The sequence below is a fragment of the Tauraco erythrolophus genome, chromosome 10 (genome assembly GCF_009769465.1).
Source record: "Tauraco erythrolophus isolate bTauEry1 chromosome 10, bTauEry1.pri, whole genome shotgun sequence".
NCBI lineage: Eukaryota > Metazoa > Chordata > Aves > Musophagiformes > Musophagidae > Tauraco > Tauraco erythrolophus.
This window is the reverse complement of record NC_141474.1, coordinates 27,440,570-27,460,633: the sequence shown is the minus strand read 5'-3', so window position 1 is coordinate 27,460,633 and position 20,064 is coordinate 27,440,570. Positions and strand designations below refer to the sequence as shown.

Genomic DNA, 20,064 nt, shown 5'->3' with positions numbered 1-20,064 from the left:
TTTATAGTGAACTGATAAGATTTTTTTTTGGTTCCTAGTGGTTCACTAAGAATCTGGATACTATCTTTATGAGTGTTCCATATATAAATAAGGCAACTATAGACATAGCACCAGTAGTTGTCACTCAAGAATACGTGGAACAAACAGACTGTGAATTTGTGTGACCAATAAAACTGAGCATGCACGTTGCAAATGGCCTTCACTGTGCAGTAGCTCAGGTTGCTCAGCCTCCCATGGCTGTCGCTTTGGGCAGTGATCTGCTGCTTTTGGTAGTAATCTGCTCACTGAGGCTTTGGGGCTGTGACCTGCTACTGCCATAGGTACTACAGAGTGTTTGTCTGTGTTCCCAAAGATACCTCGCAAGCCTTTTCAATCCTTCCTTAACCTTCATTGTGTTAAAGTTCTTTCTAAATAGCTTTTGAGCACAACAAGACTGTAAGAACATTACGCCTGAGTGTTGTATTCTTGAGATAAATAGTTGAAGGGAGGAGAAGGAGAGGTCTTAGCTGCATGTTTGGCAGCATTTCTGAAAAATAGCCAAGTACCACGTATCCTTGCCACTTAGGTTTTGGGAAAGAAATACGCAGGTGTCAGATATTAAGTAGAAGAATATGTGAACTGGAGGGATGAGTATGGTAGTTTAATGGTTTGGTGCTGCCTTTCGTCATTTGGACTTGGTTTTGACTCTAAACTGGAATCGAGTTACCAGACATTGCAACAATCCAATGTCTGTAGAGGTCATTGTTAAAATGGTTTAAAATGCTCATTATAGCTCTTAGCATGAGCGATAATATATCCCAAACCACTTTATAAATGTTCTCCCACACCTATATTATCAATAATTGATTCCACAGAGTAGGCTACAGCAGATGCAATTTACTGAAATCCCAGTCAAGTGTCAACAAGCTGACTGGTTCATTTTACCATTATACCAGGAAACTTCAGCAGCTAATCGTAAAGGAAGTACAAAATGTGAGATCTTGCTTCATTATATGAACAAAAGTCTATGATTTCTGGATGGAAGGAAAATATTATTGCTTGGCATACGTGATTTAAAAACAAAAATTAAAAAAGAAGCTTTAAATCATCAAATTTTCCATGTTAACAGGATTTGAATAAGGAGCTTATTGAGGTCATTACTTAAATTGAGAGTTTCTCTTTGGGCATAAGTCTTGCACCCTGAAGGGAAGGAGGGTACAAATAGTGAAACTTGCATTTGAGAAATTGGACAGATGTGAAATGCTCAATGAGTAATAGCTACTTTTTTCTAACACCTTCCTTTATCAAAGCCTTCATTAGAAAGTTTTTCAACATATCGATTAGCCCTGAATATTTCTTAAACTGTCCAACAACAAACAACTAAAAGAAAGTTTACATTCCTCTGTCACAGAAGTTTATTTGCATAGGAGCAAAACACAGCGAGGTGCACAGGTAGCAATGCGAAAGGATGGGACACAGCCTTTAACCTCGCCCTCTCTGCATCCTCTCCCTCCTTCCTCCCCTCTACTGTAAATCCTTCCAGTGCAAAACCAAGGAAGCTTATGGTGATGCTTGTGGGCAGCCCTGTTGTGCTGTTCACACCATGCCAAGTTGCACACTTGAGATCTCTTTGATCTTTTTCTGAACTTTTGGGTTCTTTTGTGATACGATGTTAGAGAATAGCTTTCAAAAGCATTGACATCACTGAGCATGGCAATAATAAAGGCCATAGAAATGTGAAACTCACCCTTCAGTACATACTCAGATTTTTTTTATGAGAAGATGCACTGGTTTCAGTTACTCTTGTGTCAACACAGTCAGTTTATAGAAGAAAAGTGATAATTTAGATGTTAAAAGGAAAAAACACAATTAGTAACAAATTGTAGCAAAGCTTCCAGGGGAAAGAAAAAGTAAAAATCATGCACTTAATATCAATTTTAAACCCTCTGAATTGCATAATAGATTGAAGGTGGTAGGGAGAGACACCTGCTCAAACCACGTTAAAATTAGGTGGAAGAGATCAATAGCAGAGACCAGGCTGGGGAAAATACGTTTAGGAAGACAGTGTTCTCCTGTGGTCCCAGAGAGTCAATTCCAGCTTCTTGTGGGTGGACTATGGCAGGAGATGTTGGTGAGATGGGCTGCATGCCCATGTGGGTTCACAGCTGCAGAAAATACTGCCCGCAGAGTGAAGGCCATGAAACGATGTAAACCCCACAGGAGCTTTCTAAAGCTGAAGTTGATCTCAGCTCTGGGCTTAGGAGTTTTATATGGAGCTTCAGAGCAAAGCAGGTATAGATGCCCTTGCTGGCTAGAGAAACACCTGCTGGAGCGCACCGTCTCCTGGGAAACCGTCTCCATATCTGATTACCAGCTCTGCTGGATGTTGGGGGCTTGGAGATGATGTGCTGGGACAGAAGGCAGGGGTAAGGATATCTTTCGGATCCTGACTGGAGGAGGAGTGTGGGAGTAGGAAGATGACTTTATAATTGCTTTTTTTTTATCACTCTTTCTGACTATATTGACTTTCTACTTGACACAGCTTTGGCTGGCAAGTGAGGCCCAGATACATTCAGAATTAGATATGACTAGGCTCATTCTTACATGAGAAGAAAATCATCGGTTGCTACAGAAACAGCTCCATATCAGTCTCATGGGGCATCTTTGCATCTGGCTTTTTTTCCTTCTCTTTTGCTAATCTGTAGATAAGAGTCAAAGCAAGTGCAGCACATCCCACATCTATATAAAAGGTTGGAGGAACTCTGCAGAGAGCAAAGTGTGAAAGAACATCTTGTAGATAAGCTAAACTTAAATGAATGAGTTAATTTACACCCCCCTACAATTTTGTTTCTAGTTTTGCAAGTCTCACTGAATTAATTGAGGTGAAAATTAAATGACACCAGTTAGCAAATATTGTAAAGACCACCAACATCAAGGAGAGAAAGGAGACTCTCAGAAAGGGAGTTACTAAGAAAAATTTAGGAAACAGTCCGAGGGGTGAGTTAGAATCTGTGTTGAGAAAATTGCATATTGCGATGGAATAATAATCCAGACTCACTTTCAGGCAAGTTGTTTAACTTGACAAATGAAGGAATTAGTTAAAAATAAGTGTATATTATGGGTGAACAGGGACCATTCTGCACACTTCAGACCAGCTCACCAGTGAGGTTTTTCAACTGGTTTTCTAAAATGTAATGAATTCTTGATGCTTAGTAGATTAATATTTATCGAGTGAATTAATGCTTAATTTATTAAAAATTTGCCTTCCTTGTATTTTAATATGATTTATTACTCATCAGTGCTTATTGCATTAATTAAATACTGTGTTAATTTCGTGGAAGTGAGCGCTGCGGAGCCCTAACGTGCTGTAGGGACTGTGCCTTTGGGTAGTACCCAAACTGGGCGAGGTGGGCATGAATCACCAACGGCCTCTTCCTGCCTTTGTGCTTTCAAATAGCCAGCAAAGTGGAAATGGGGATGCTGCCCCTTAAGGGTAGGACAGGATTATAGCAGTAGAGATACTGCAGTAATACTGGGAATCTTGCTGTTTGCCTCTGATAAATGATGGCTGACGCTGTGGAAATCATTTTTGTGTTTCTCATGGAATGCCTTTTTGTCAACGTAGGTGAAATTCAGCCTTAGCGATATGGGAAACTGTCACCTCTCGCCCGACCAGGGACGATAGTCATTACATTTCAGTGCTCAGGTCGTAAGTAATTCTTGAGACAGTAGGTTGCCTGAAGATTTGGATAGTCCCAAGCATCTCTGCGGGGGCAGGTGTTTAAGAAGTGGAAAATTACTAAAGGCAGAACAAAAAGAGCCAGACGTCTTGTGAGATGAGACTTTCAAGAAATCTGTCAAAACAGGGAGAGGGTGATCATGCTAGAGGGGGGCAACAGCTGCAATTTGCATCTTTCAGCACTGAAGGGAGAAGCGAATATATATAAAGCCCCACAGCCATGATACTTCCGATGCAATTATTTTATTAATCTTTGTGACACTTGTAATGTCTCTCTCTTTAAATTCAAATTCTACTGCTTTTATAGCTACTCATAAGTGTGTCTGTATGTTTTTTTAAAAAAATCCATCTAGTTACTAGACTGCTTGCATCCAGCTGAGCCCTGGAAACAGCAGAGTGCTAGCCCCTGAGATCCAAGAGCAGGCTTGAATTTCTGGAAAGTGACTGGATCTGTAATCAGTGCATTTTTGCATGTTTAAACGCACAAATCTGGAATGCACTTTGCTGTTTCCTCCTCTCCAGGGCTTGGGTGAGCGTGCACAAACTTCCCTTGCCGAGCTAAATTAGAGAAACCTCTTCAAGGTCCGCTGAAGGTCAGAGCAGAGAAATTTTTTCTGTCTCAGTGCACTGGTCAGGCAGCAGCCACCGTGCTCCAGCCCAGAGCGTTCGGGTGGAGCCAGTGCCAAGAACCTGGTGGCATTTCAAATCCCTTGCAGCAGTTAGGTGTTAGATGCAAAAGATCAGTGCTGCTCCACTTGAAGTCAGAGAAATATCTTGAGCTTAAAGTTCAACACGTACACAAAGATTTCCTGGACCTGGAGTTAATTTGTTTTTTTCCAAGGCCAGCTTGAAGGCAGCGTCCAAACAAGAAAAAAGCTACAAACTGAACATCTGGTTTGTAATAATCTCGTTGTATTTCCCATTTTGTTTAGCCTATTCTATATGCCTTTTTTTTTTTCTGCACTATCAAGTTAAGTTATTTAGGTTTTTATCTAATGTTTATTTTTACTCTAGTTAATAGACTCCAGTGCCGCTTGGGCTGCATGTCTTTCTCTCTTTTCCAAATCTCTACATTTTGCAGCCTTCTTTGATGCAGGATATTTATATTCCACCTTTTTTCCCAGTAGAGAAGCTTTCACAGAGTATAGGCTTTGGATATATATTTTCTGCTCTAGCTGTTCATTAGATATACAGCATTTGGAGTTCCAGTTGTGCTGAGAAATGTAAGCAAAGCTTTTGGCCCAGTGGGTGCTAAGCCCTGGCATTTCATAGCTTTGTACATATGAATCAGGATTAAGGCACAGAATCTATATAAAATTTAGCTCATTAGGAGAGGTTTCGTCTTACGGCTCCCAATGGGGAGGTGGGTTCTTTGCTTACACTATCGCTTACTTTGCTTTATCTCTCCCTGGGAAAGGCACATGGGGTGAGCAGACCCCAGCAGAGCAGGGACTGCATTTCTGAATGGTTCTTGTGGAGGCGACGCAGGGCAGCAGCAGGATCTTCTCCTCCCTTTTACAATTACCCTGGCACACCTGGAAAAAAGTCTTGGCAGAGGTTTGCCTTAGTATTTGATAATAAAGCAAATGTGATCAAGCACACCATTAAGGTCATACTCGGAATGACTTGTCGGAGTTAAGAGAACAAGGAGTACCTATGAAAGCCGACAGGAATGAATTTTCTCACAAATATGATTTGCATTGTATGAGTTAAGGTACGAAAGGCCAGGAAGGTTTCAGAAAATGTGTTTTTTCAGCCTGACACCCCACTCAGCTTCCCAGCAAGCCACATTCACCTTTGGGCCTATAGCTCAGGTATATTGAGTGGATGATCAACTGTGTCCATACACTTTGGCCAGTGAAGCTTTACTTACAGAGAAATGAAGGGTTTAGAAAGGCATTTCATCAGTCATAATTTCCAAGGAAGAGCGTTCACGGTAGGGAATACCAAGTCAATGTTTCCTCCTCAAGGACTTTCAGCTGTCACCCAGGGAATACAGTGAATGCAGTGATGAGAATTAGATTAGAAAAAGATCAATAGGGCTGACAATAAATGAAAGTAACACAGACATTATTGAGCAAATTAGGAGAGAGAAATTAAACTGGACAGTATAAATCTTCAATGCCAGCTAGACACACTAATGTTGGGTAAAGTTACAAAGAGAAAGCCCTGATGGCAATGGGAAGCTCTTATCCCACAGAAAGGTGGAAAAGGATAATAATGGTCCAGGAGCATAAGGCTTTCAGTGGCAAGCCACAGAGAAGCAATGGTGGGAGGTAATCTAAGGCTGTGAATGCGAAGTAGGCAATAGCCTTGGCTACATGTTACAGGGGAAAGGCAAACTCAAACACACCCCAGCATCACCAGGGCATTAGTGGAATAGCTTGTTCCAGGCAAAAATATTTCCTAACCTTCTTGTAGTACAGGTTGGTTTACCCTGTGGAGGTTTGCAGCCCTTCCAGAAACATTCTTCTGTTTAAGCTTGATTATTTGCCATAATAACTCCCTGTATTTTGCTATCTGTACAAATATCCAGTGATGATCAAGTCTGGCAAGCTTTTGGGGTGAGGGATACCTGGTGGCAATGAGATCCATGGGCTGACTGCGCTCAGCATGAAAAGCAGCTTTCCTTTTATCAGTGTTGAGTTTGTCTAGATCCTCTCACATGTCTTTGAAAGGTTCACCCCAAGGCAATATAATTGTGTTTGATCACATACAGGCTATGAGTCAGTGATTGATATGAGTAAAGAACTTAGAGCTTCTTGTCTTGGTTCCTTGTCTTCTTCCCTGTGGAATCAGAAATCACTTTTATAAATATATCGGTCCATCTGTGCTTCTAGCTATCCATTTCAAGTATATGTTCCAAAAAAGAAATAGTAACACTTTATAAGTGCAAATAAAAACACATTAAAAGGACTGAGCAAGGGTGGTTTTTTTCTTCCTCATAAAGTACATGTGGATCTCATCCAAAAGAGTTACTGTGAGCCATGTAACTTGTAATTAATTCTGCTATAAATGTCAGAACACTTACTTTGCAGGTCTAAGCTGACCCACTAAAATTAGTCCCCTTTTAACAATTCCTTTTATAATTTGTTTTTCAGCAGAAACGGCAGCTTGACCTCCTGACAATAACCAGCCCTGGTAAGTGAGCTCTGCCGCACGGCTCTCTTCTCTTTTCTTAAAGAGATGGTTGTCTAAATGTGTTTTTTTCCCCGTCTCTGACATGCAAAATGAAAAACACTGTTCCCCAGAAAATCTTTCACGTAATAACAAGTGACAGCTATATTGTGCTTGGCAAAGCCCCGGGCAGTTATCCGTTCAGAGAGCTGCCTCTTCAGACCTTTACTCTATGAATTTGAGTGCTGATATTTCTTTATGCCTCCTGGGGTTACAGTTAGCGGTATGTCTGCAGGGCAGATGCCCTCAAATTCACAATGTGTGTTCCAGTATCACAGAAATGCAAGTTTGACTTTCCTTGGTGGCAAACATGAGCAGTTCGGGGAGTAAGGAGATGGTGGCCCTCTGTGCATGTGGTGGGAGACAGGAGGTCCAGGCTTAGGTATGGAGAACCAAGTGAGTCACGAAATAGTTAGGTAAAATTAAAATGCTCTAAACGATCTGCTTTATAATGGCTTTTGTCATTTGCCTATTAACAGGATAAACTACAACCTGTTACCCTGGCAAAGTGTTGGGTTCTTTGGCACAGTGAGTTTTGAAGGTCTCAGCGCTGTGATTGAAATGTAGGTCGTTTGAATAGTGCTTCTCTTTGATCTCAGCTCATAAGGCTGGATGGCTTTTAATTTATTGCTGTTTTTCTGGCTCAGTTTCTTTCCATTAGCTGCTACAGAAGTTTGCTGCCCACCAGCTTCAGATGTTCACTGTGCTTGAGTGGTGCTACCTTTTGCTTAACTTTTCCAGATTTTCAGGTGTATGTACATATTAAGCTTTCAATTTGGCTTTAACTGGGACTAATGAGTTCTGGCTTTAACTGGGAATAACGTGTTAGCACAATGAACAGGTGTTATGGGAAGTGAACAAAACATGACACACAGTTGCTTGGATAACAGTTTTGCATCAATAATTGTTCTGACACTCTAAATGTAGATATCATCTGTGACATGGTTTCTCCTTCACTAACCTTGTTAAAATAATAAGAATTAAAATAAGGAGGAGGAACACTTTGTTGGGACAGATGTTTGAGGCTATTGGCAATTGCATCACATTTTTGCATGTTCACTTTTCATGCAGTTTGCAATTATGTTAATGTATGCTCAGGGCACTTGCTGATAAAAGCAACAATACAGCGTGATACAGCCATTGTCGCTATTCTGACTGTAACTTCAAGGACGAACATGGCATAGTTTTCATTTTTCATATCTTCAGCATTCCCTATTTCTGGAGGAAAAAGAAAAAAGTTCTCCAAAGGTCTTAATCGTAATAAACATTCAGATTTTGGATAAGGGCATCAAAGTATACAGACTTTTTTTAATAGGGTTGAGGAATAACTTAATATGAGACTTCTCTGTAAAATGAATTTATGATACTTTCCTCATAATTTCAGATACAGTATTCACTGGAACAATGAAAGGGTTGACTAAGTTGAATTTGTGCATAGATGTGATCACAGTAAGTAGCTATCGCTTCAGATCTCTCAGTTTAATACAGCAATCTACTAAATCAACAGAGCAATTCGTTTGAAGGATCAAAACAGCTAAATACTAAACCAGCTTTCATTAACTGCGTAGGTAGACGTACTGCACTAAAAGCAGGGGGGGGGGAGCTTTCTTTATCATGCATTTTTTCTCAAATACAAGTTTCACCCTTCGATATTTAGCCAGTGAATTACAATAATTGCCTTATAGGAAAGAATTTAATATTTGTGCCCTGATTATATATTTGAGTTCCTACAGTTTTGCTTTCAGTAAAGGCATTTTGAAAAGAAGCCTGATGCTGGATCAGGCAAAACTTACCTAAGAGCCTAAAGCTGAGTTTTTTCAAAGACTTCGAAAGAGTTAGGCACTTAATTCCTAGTAGGAAAATGTCAACCTGTGGATTAAAGGGTCTAGTTTTGGCCCTATAAATACAAAACTAAAATAAAATAGATCATAGTCTTGAGGCTTTTCTCTGTCTTCAGAGATTCCAACTTTTAAATATTTCATCCTTTGAGTCCTAACTCTAAGATCTGACATCAACAGTCTGCTTTTACAAAGTCGCGATACTGTTTATGACGGCTGCGATCAGCCATAATCACTGTCATCCCTTAATTTACTGATTCAAATTAGGGACTGGGCTATTTATTTGCAGCTGTTAATCCTTTGGGACTCGTTCCTGTGCTCCACCTTGCCGCAGGCTGCCTGCCTTCATTTGCGGAGGAGGTCCCTCAGCCTTATTTATAGTACAAAAGTCCTCTGTGTCTCACAAGCAGTATCAGCCCACCAAAGCCTTATGGCTTAATTGTAAGAGCAGACAAAGGACTTCAAAACCAAAGGCGACCTCTGTGATTTGCACTCCTGTCATGACGAACATCATCTTTCTTTTGTGTGTGCGTGTGAAATTCTCAAACCAGTTTTTGTATGTTTAGTGAAGAATCGCTTGGCGATCCCTTGCAGGTATTACAACAGCTCTTCCCCGTGTGCCACTAAAAACATTTCCAACAATTGATCAGCCAATTAATGAGGTTAATTGCAATATAAAATAGTGCCATTAATGTCAATAAAGGGCTGTTGAGACACACGTGTCAAAACATTCAAAAGAGAGTTTGTGGGATCACAGAAACCTTAGTGTTACCTCTTGGCAGTCGCACTGTTCCCCTTGGCCATGGCTGTTGCACGATTTCGCAGGAAACACCGATGGGTAGGAATTGGTGCCCATTCCTCGTGCCCTGAATCCTCACCCTGCTCACGCTGTGCCCAGCCCACACTGCGAGGGTGACCCACCACTGCCTCTTGCCTTGCTCCAGGCAGATCCCAAACACCGAGCGATGCGCGCATGGCTCTGCAAAACCTGGCTGAACAGGTGCTTAACTTTAAAGCACATTTGTGTGTTAAACTGAACAGGTATAGATCATTAATTTGGAAACTGGACTGAGGGCACTCTCATGGGAAAAAAAAAAAAAAGAAGAAAAAGGCAGAAATGCAGAGAGTGAGAGCTGCAGCTCCAGCTACACATTTTGTATGCAACATACAGAGCTGACCTATTCCAGTGCTCCTAAGAAAACAGCTACGAAAAGCTCCATGATGCACCCCAAACTGGAGGAAGTCTTTGCTTTGCTGTGGGTCTCCAGAAACAGCCAGACACAAATGATGTATAAGCTGGGAGCGAGCCAGACTCCCTCATGCTCAAATATATTCCTTTGAAGCAACTGACACCCATGTAAAGCATGGAGGGGAGTTCACTGCTCTGCCTTACTGCTGAGGAGCTGGAGGAATGTTAAGTTGAATTTATCAGTGCTCTCACCACGCTCCTTTCTTCTTGCCCCTTGACATGTGAGTTACAATTAGACTGTAACGTGCTGTATGGTTCAGGGTGCCAGAGTCAGAGACGATGTGCGCAGTGGGGTGGGGGAAAGATGTTAAAAATTCATTAGTAGCTGGCAGGAACGTGCTGGCAGGGAGTGGGACATAATGAGGTGTAAGTTTTGGTAATTTAAATTTTCTTTAGACTTAGTTTTACCTCCGAATTTGATTCAAAATATTTCTTATAGCTGACTTTGAGTTTTAGGACAAAATCTTGAAGTGGTTTAATTTGGCCTTGCTGCACAAAGGAGCTGAAGATCTGCCCTTAATTTCAACACGATCATGTTCTGGTAACACTTTGAACAGGCATACACAGTCATATCATATTTTGTTGTAACCACCTGGTAATTGCAAATAAGATATCCCTGTTTCCATAGCTTTTCCATGGAGACAAAGCTTTTTGCATCTCCTGTGTTTACGATAATAATACAGCTTTCCCATTTCTCTTCTCAGTAAGGTAAGTTCATCTCCCACTGAAGTATTTTTTAATTATTGATACCATAAATGGAAGTGTGTTGAAAACTATTGGCTTTGAAAATAGCTAACATGTGATATTATCCAAGAACCATCAGGAAAATTCTTTTGAAATTCTCTTTGATTCAGCCATCCTCAGGGCTTTATCCTTCTCTACCAGTCTCTCTACTGCCAATTTAAAATAACATTCTCTTGAAATCAGTGCAATGTCAGGAGAAATTCATCAGCACCGTAGGTGCATGTTTCCCTGATGTATATAAACCTACTACATTTGGCAGCAGTAAATTGATTGCATTTAAAAAACCTGGGGTAGTTGAATATTCCATAGTGCCCAGCTTGGCTACAGCTCGGAATATAAAGTATTTCGAGTTTCTTTCAGCTCTGTTTTAGGTGAAATAAAGTAAAAGCTGACTCCATAATTCTTTCCTTTTGATTTACTCAGATTATCCTCTGACCACATTGGAGGTTTACATGCAGGGACGGAGTAAAATATTCCCAATCTCTATGGAGCGGCACTGAGATTTGATCAGAACTGTTAATGACTTTGTGTGTACTTCCGCCTAATATCGAAGCTCTTACACTTTTAAACAGGGGAAAAAGCTTGATTTTAAAAGTCTTTATCAGACTGATCTATGCGGTGAAATATTCTCCTCTCTTTAATATCGCCAGTGCTGCGTGCTCTAAAAATGTCTCCATTTCATTAATTTGTGATACACTGCTACACTGAATTCTTTTAAGGTGGCTTTAGTTTCTGCCATACATATTTTACTGTTTTAAATTATAGATACAGGACTGTTGCCTAGTTAATTTTCTCTGGTTAGGAAAATATATTTCTACTCTCCTGGCATTGCATAAAGTGATATGTGAGATTTGCTATATTTTTTAGCTGATTAAGTTTTGCATTTCTGCATATTACTGCTTATGAGACCTCAAGTAAAACTACGTAAAGGAAGGATAAGTTTTATGGTATATTTGAAAGTTTCATATAACTATAAATTCCACCACTAAGCCCCCCTACAAGACTTTTCCATTACCTTCCTGGATAGTCTGGCTATCTGCTTCTTTCTAATTGAAGCATGAAAATAATATGAACTCAAAGTCATGAAGCTATAAGACAGGTATTAGTAAAAATGACACAGAGTAATAAAACGTGACAGAAAGTTGTTTGCTGCTATAACTCAGGTACTATTTTTGCTAGTCCTTATTAATTAATAGTACATTGATTTTGGTCTAAGTATGTGTCAAGGGATAGCGTCTGAGTTTTTAAACAGCCTAACATAATTACTGTTCGTGTTTGTTAGTGAAGCTTCACGTGTTATTTTATTTGGAAAGGTGGTGGAGGAAAGAAATTACTTATCTTACCAGTAATAGTTGAGTCTTTTAATGCTCAGTGACGGATAGGAGTGAAACTATTTCTCATATCACTAAGACACTGGGCATTAGTCCACCCATTTGCCCATAGTGATGTAAAACAACCTGAGGGGACAGCACCTTATTGCTCAGCAAGGCAATAAACCCCAAATGGTTTGTTTGAACCCACAGTACAAGAATTTTTCCACCATACAAATAAAATATATATAAAGTCTTAGCTCAAAGTGAAATTCCCGTGTTGTTAGTCTTAGCTGAACCCTAAAACTACAGGAAGAAGTTTGTTCCAGACTTGAAACTTCAGCAAGATGATGTACTAACAGAGAACAGATAGAAAATATGGACTTTTTTTTTTTTGTGCCATGGGGTTGGTTTGAGTTGTCCTGAGGCTAATTAGGAAATTTGACTGTACCCAGTTCCTCATCTTCACTGCATCTGAAGAGCTGTAAGAATTTCCATTTGCTGTGATAAGGAGAAGTAATATTGTTGTTTGTAATTACTTTTTCCTGTAGATCAGTACCTTCCTAATTCTTACTTATACCTCTCCAGTTGCCGGAATAACGGCTGCAGGAATGCTACATACTCACTGCAAGGTTGTTGTTATTCCCACCATCTTCTCCCTGCACAGACAGTCTTCTCTCACAATGTGTCCCAAGAGAATAAGTTCACCCTGATCTTTCTGACTGTCTCCTGACCTATCCCCATCTGTCTCCCCAAACACCATCTATATCCATCTCAAATATCAGTTTTGAGATCTACTGAAATTACAGGGGTTTTTATCCAATAATGAAACTGGATTTTTTTTTCCATTTAGTTGCAAAATATTTACTTTTAGTAAGACTGTTTCATCCCACCTTTGCATTTTTAAAAAATGACCTTTTTTTGGATACATGTAGAATAAGTGATATTTGCGAAGTCAAAATAAGACTGCAGAGAAGATATTCTAAAGGCTAATCCATTACTTTTGAAGGAAAATATCAAGCTTTTCCACAATACCTTCTTATTATTCTGGGTCACCATGATGTTTCCATGCACCTTGGCATGTCCCTTTAATTGGATCCTTACATAGGAAGGTCCGGCATAGTTGCATTGAAAGCTGACATTTCTAACTAACTGACCTTTTCAGGCCCAGTGATACTCCTATAATGATTATCCTCTAGCATTGTTTGGACACAATACCACATACTTCACAGCACATAAAGAATATGTTCTTTGAGAACTATTCAAAATGCCCAATCTCAAGTTAGCAAAATGAGAAAATTGGGTGCAAACATTCATCAGAGTGTTATTGTGCAGGTATCGATTTGAATGCCCTTTCATTTCTCTGGGAAAAAGTGTTGTATTATAGAGCTCTAAATTAACTTCTGTTCTGTTTTTTTTTCCCCAGTAAGTATAAAAAGGTCAAATTCATTCATAAGGCTGAATAGATTTGCAGGATATAAGCAATAAGATAGCAATCAACCTTCAAATAACCTTTAAAGAGACAGTATCTTTTCTTATGAACGGTAATTGATCTGCTCATTAAGTCTCTGCATACTCTTTGGGGCTCACCTAGGCGAAAACGTGTAAGACCCGTGACGAAAGGATGTCAGTTAGAACAAAACAGGAATAAATCCTCATGTGGAAATATAAATATTTTACTGGTTTGGGGGGGCGTAAAGTTGATGAAAGGGCTGACATTGTGATGTTAATTCCTTGATTTGGCTGTTATAAGGCTGAGTGAAAAAGACGTAGGAAAGACCTCAAAGTGTGAATTTGGTATTAGGGAGGATGACGATGATAGCGTGTTCATACATGCCTGAAACCTGAATACGTCTTCACCTTCCCTTCTGGATTTAGTAGCTGATGTGGGAGGGTGACCACTTCAGCACGCCTCTGGTCAGCGTATGTACAGAGGGGTGTATGTATAGGCGAACTTCTGCAAGGGACCCTGCTACACATCGCAGCTGGCTTACCACCGTGTGTTGCAGTCCCTCTTTTAAGGAAAGCCAGATTGTCAAGCAGTGGCTTTCTTTGCACCCTGAGTGCTTTTTGGATGTATGGGGGCGTTAATCACCTCTGCTTACGCAGAAAGGAGACCTGTGTCCAGCTTGTACCGCTGATTCCCCGACGGCAGCCTGCTGTGACCTTCACAGGGTCCGGGGCCGTGTCTCTGCAGCTCCTCTTGTGTAAGCGAGAGTGGTTCAAGGGCTGCTGGAAATTTTTTCAAGGAAGCACTATCTAGCCACAGACTTGCTTAAAGAACAAGGATTGTCAGTTTAAGATACCAATCGGAAGATTAGTGTTCTGTCCATGTCCATATTTCATTTCTGCATGTAAATCTGTGTTATGTTTTTAGTATTATTTTTATGAATTGCACATACACTGAGGACTATCTGTGCATAATTGATTACAAGGAGTTGTCTTGGTTTTTATCTTTGATCAGAATTTTCAGAAGCAGCAAGTATCCCAGGTGACGAGGCTTTTATGCTGTAAATGTTTGCACATAATGCTTTCTGTTTTACTTCACAATGTGAGAATGAGCGTGTGGCTCATTTAGAGAGACTGAAAATGAGCAATTCTGTGCACAGGTGTATTGTGGTCCTTCTCTGTTTTACGTAAGCTTGAGGAAAACTTAAAATCACCTCTTTTTTTTCCTCAAAAAAACCCACCATCCTTTCTTGAATATCAGATATTTTAGAGAGAATGGAAAGCTTTCTTCCTTTTTAATGACATTTTAATTTGCAAGTGCATCTGTATGGAAACAGTCTCTTCACTTATGATTTTTTTTTTTAATTTATTTAATTCTTTGCTGAGTGACCTGAACAAGACTTAGTGAAAATCAGTGTATTAAACATCTAGAAGACAGGAACGGATTATATTGACACTGCAAAATGGAGTACAGTGCAGAAATGCATGAGCTAGCAGAGATCTGAATAGCAGAGCTCTTCAGCTTGCAGCAGACGCACCAGTGTGGGTCCAGATGCCAACAAGCCGTATTATTTGGGTGCTATGCCTGAGATTAATAAGCCCTACCAATCATTTTCTTTTTTTTTTTTTTTTCTTGGTCTTAGGGTGCTGTCATTCTTGTGCTGCTGAATTGCACCTGCGCCTGAACCTTTGCTTGTGACTTTTTTTTTTTTAACAGTCAGGTGCATACAGTTAACTGCTTCATTTCTATTTTAGTAGTACCCACGTATCCCAGTCCATGAGGATGTCATTGTGCTGGATGCACACAGGGTGACACCAAGCTGCCCCTGAATAGCTGGGGACTTAAAAAGATAATGCAAGGGGCAGTGGGCAGGAAACATGGAAAAAGAGTGTCAAAAATAAAATATTATTTTAATAGAATTGCATTTTATTTTGAGAAGCAGCCCGCTACTCTTTGTTGCCTTCTAGACTACCGTGCCTCTTTGCTACCTCTTTCCTCCAACCTCTGATGTTACAGAAAATAGCAAAACAGTGATGATTATACAGCTGCAACAGATGGGACTGAGGAAGAGGAGAGCTGGAACTGCACAAAGGACTTTTCTTTAGCTCATTTGTTTCTAAGAATTGCCAGTGGGCTCATTTTTTTGGTATGCAGAACATTTTCTGTAAAAGCAGTCAGCCAAGGTCACTGGGAAACCCACAAGAAAGGATAACCTAAAGCCTTTTTTATTATTTTGAGCTTGTAATATGAAGGCACAGAGGAATTTTTAGGAGAGATTTGAACGGGGAAGGTGTGATGGTTTTGTGAATTCAGACTGAAAATGCAGGATAGCCCATGGTGGAAAAGTGACTTGTTCATCACACAGCTCGGTGCAGTATTGAAGGGAGTTATCCGAGACGCTGCTAAGTGAGATAACGTGAGTACTGTTAGGCAGTAGTCTCACTGCAGTGTCCTTAAAAAGCAGGTTAAAGGAAGGTGAAATACTGTTTTAACACCACAGTCTGCTTCTGACGTCTCAGCTAGCTGTGGTGTCTGTACAAGACGCTGCACTGGACCGTGTAGACGCCGTGAGTGCCAGGACAGAGAGTGCTGGCAGAGGAGCGAGGCACGGGAGGTGAAGGCACACAAGGCAGCATGGGGTAAAGTCTGCAGTGGGGCCTGGGGAGGGCAACATAAACCAGAAAGTCATATTTGCTGGGCCATATGAATCAAAATGAAAATAAGCGTGTTTGAAACATGTAGGAGACAGCAGGAGATTATATTATTCTTGATGTTTTTATTATATTATGTGCCCTGTTACACAGCTGCATCCATGGTCCTTATCCTCTGGGGACAACTAGAAGGAAGGAAGAATTATCTGTAGAGACCCTGATTTTCCTGCCCATCCTCTGGGTAGCCTCAGAGCCGTGCTAACCTCAGTCATGCTGCTGCCATCTCCTACGCTAAACCCACCTGCTTGCCGTTCCTCCCAAGGACTGTGAGAGTATAGGGCCCATGGTTGGATGTAAAAGGAATCCTCATCCAGTCACTTAGACCTGCTGCAAAATCTGCTTTGGGATCTGACCCAGAGCACTTAAGTTGCCTCTTAATGGGACCAAACCCCTAATTGTTGTCAAAGGTTTGACAAACCTGGCACCGAGAGCAACTTCACACACTGCGTTAGTGTGTGATCCTGAACTGAGCCCCCTTGCTCCAGCGAGTGAGCTTGAATTTGGCTATTCAAGCACTAAACCAGCTTCTGTCCTACTAGAAAAATTTGTCTGAATGGTCTAGTTCGAGTACCTGGGGCAGCTGCTTCCAGCTCTGGGCTGGACCACAGCCAGCAGCACAGCCAGAGACGTTGCCATCCCTCTCCCACCGGCACCCAGGCGCAGGTGGTCACCTCCGCCTAGCGTTGGCTTTCCCACCGGCTGCGTGGACACTTGTGGCATCTCAACAAATGCCTCTGGAAGCAGGAGCCGTGGTGCTGCGCGCGTTTGTACCTTGCACAAATAGAGATGCTATATAATAGTGCTGCTACTAATAAATATAAACCGTATAGATGTCAGGTTGCCCCGAGAATGTATTCTCCCCACAAACCAGGCGGCTCTACCACGGTGTTCAGGAATTAACTGCAGGAGTATTACTCTCTTAAGGCTTTGTGTTATAGTTCTGTTTTCTTCACCTTTAACCCCACAATGGATTATGACCATACTTTCTCTTATAACTAAATGCTCTTCTGTCCTTTGACAAAACAGATTTGTGTCTTTTCATAGCTTTCTGTAGAGGGCTAATAATACATGGGAAAGCTTTACTGCCCACAGGAGACTTTGCCTGGCTGTAATAATAAGAAATGCTGTTGAAAAGTCATGATCAATGTTAATTCAGTTATTTTTCATTTTCTTTTTTTATAATGAAATCTTCTACTTTGTGCATTTTATCCAGTGCTACCCTATGAATTGCTCGTTGGAGAGAAGGGTCATTGGTTATAAAAATGAGTTCTCGTTGTTTGTCCTCATACAAAAATAACTGCAGTATTTTTAAATGATGAATTTAAGGGAGAAAAAGAAGTGGAATCTTGGATGTACAAAAGATGTAAATATTGTTTTCCAGGTTTTATGGTTCCCAGATGCCTCCTCTAATTGCATAGCTAACCCTGAGTTTATTAAGTTATTTTCCAGAGTCAAACTCATTTGTAAACATGTCAGAAGAAAAACTAAATTTAAAAAACCAAAACCTTTGGATTAGAATTCTGGAGTGATAAACAAACTAATTTAGAATGTATTTGCATGTAATTTACATGTGCCAAAATAGGATTGCATGTGGTTTGTAAATACAGGTCTTGAATCTATTTAACATTACAGAATAGGACAGAAGAAATTAATTGTAGCTTGAAAAAAAAGGTTAAAATAATAAAAAGATGGCTCAAAATGGCCCATGTTTGAATGTGATTCAATGTGCAGAAACTGGTGAGGAGAGATAAGCACGCAGAGAAAGCTGTAAATTCTAGCAGCAACATCTGTAGTAGTTAGAATACTATGTTTTATAGCAATCCCTTACCTCCCCCCATGGACATTACTATGACATGCACTATATTTATTATTCACTTCCTGCAAGAGATGTTTTCCTAGTACAGCCTTAAAAATAAGGTCTGTTTCCTTTCTTTTAATGTTCAGACTTGTTCAAAGACAATGTCATCAACTTCCAGTTGAAGCATCTTGGCCTGTTTTTCCTGTACACTTTGGCACAAGAGAACAATTTGTAATTATCCTTCTTGTTACAGTGGTACCAAAGGATCCATCAGCAGGTAAATCTCCACTTTGCTAGGTGCAGTCTCCATCTGGAGAAGACCTGTTGGTCACTGATGCCTGTGAATCTTCCAACCTTAGTAGACAAGGCAACTTTAGAGAGGGAGGAGAAGGTCATGTAAACCAATGAGGAGCGTTGGTGATGAGACTTCTAGAGCGATGCTGAACAGAGGCAACACTGAGGGAGTATGAGGCTTGGAGCAATGACCACATGGAGCTGGCAAGGTCTTGTCAGGAGTGTCACAGGTTCTCAGGGTGCAAGAAGATTCATGTGCTGGTTATTTCTGTTGTTGCACCTGCCAGAAGGAGGCTTTGACTGAATCCTCCACATTTTTCCACCAAAAATACTATATGTCAAGAGACAGGACAGAGGATACCATCTATGCCTGCTGCTTCAGAAATATGCAGGACAGAGGGAAAAACCATCTGTAGAGATCTGAGGTAGAGGGAATGACATGAGCCATGATAGATAGCAGGTCTTGTTTTGGCTACTTGGCTTCTGCTAGTGCTCTCAATGCTGAAATGAACTCTTGGCCTTGGGATTAAAGCAGATGTGGTTTTGAGGGAAAAGGAAATGCTCTTTGGACAGAAAGGGATTGAGTAAATCTGAATTGTAAGGATGGAATTTAGTAGTACTGAAATGCACTGCTGAAGTTACAGGGAAAGGATGCTTTACTGACTTTTAAAAAAATAAAATAAAAACGTTATGCAGGTTTTCAGGTTTATCTTCAAATACCAAGGAATATTTTCTTCAATATTCATAGCCTTCCAGCCCAGACTTCAGAGATGTCAGCAAAGCAGTCCTGCAATACTTAGAATGGTTAGGGTTGGAAGGGACCTTAAAGATCATCTAGTTCCAACCCCCCTGCCATGGGCAGAGAAATCCTCCACTACACCAGGTTGCCCAAAGCCTCATCCAACCTGGCCTTGAACACTTGCAGGGATGGGGCATCCACAACTTCTCTGGGCAACCTCTTCCAGTGCCTCAGCACCCTCACTGTAAAAAATTTCTTCCTTATATCTAATCGAAATCTGCCCTTTTTCAGTTTGAATCCATTGCCCCTTGTCCTATCACTACACACCCTCGTAAAAAGTCCCTCTCCAGCTTTCCTGTAGGCCCCCTTTAGGTACTGGAAAGCTTCTATAAGATCACCCTGGAGCCTTCTCTTCTCCAGGCTCAACAGCCCCAACTCTCTCAGCCTGTCTTCATAGCAGAGGTGCTCCAGCCCTCGGATCATCTTTGTGGCCTCCTCTGGACCCACTCCAGTAGCTCCATGTCCTTCTTGTGTTGGGGACTCCAGAGCTGAACACAGTATTCCAGGTGGGGTCTCACAAGAGCAGAGTAGAGGGGCAGAATCACTTCCCTCAACCTGCTGGCCACACTTCTTTTGATTCAGACCAGGATACGATTTGCTTTCTGGGCTGGCAGTGCAGATTGCCGGCTCATGTTGAGCTTCTCATCCACCAGCACTCCCAAGTCCTTTTCCTCAGGGCTGCTCTCCATCCATTCTCCGCTCAGCCTGTGCTTATGCTTGAGATTGCCCCAACCCACATGCAGGACCTTGCACTTGGCCTTGTTGAACTTCATGAGGTTCTCACAGGCCCACCTCTCCAGCCTGTCAAGGTCCCTCTGTTACTTGATGTAACAGGGTCCGTAGATCTCATCTGTGTCAAATCTCACTCGTTTTCAGACTTTGTTGAGAATAAGTAGAGATGTAAGGATTTCCCCTATGAATCCTGTGATTTTTTTTTTTTCTACACTGCCTTCATTTCAAACATTGTCTTTACTTT

General features: G+C 41.0%; 1 protein-coding gene across 1 annotated transcript in view; it reads left to right on the top strand.

The window, feature by feature from the left end:
• AGBL4 (AGBL carboxypeptidase 4) overlaps positions 1-20,064 on the top strand; it is a 941,572-nt gene that overhangs the window by 487,636 nt on the left and 433,872 nt on the right. The window contains exon 6 of the mRNA XM_086617760.1: positions 6,820-6,859. Coding sequence (XP_086473886.1) covers positions 6,820-6,859 — 40 coding nt within the window. The remainder of the gene's footprint in view (positions 1-6,819; positions 6,860-20,064) is intronic.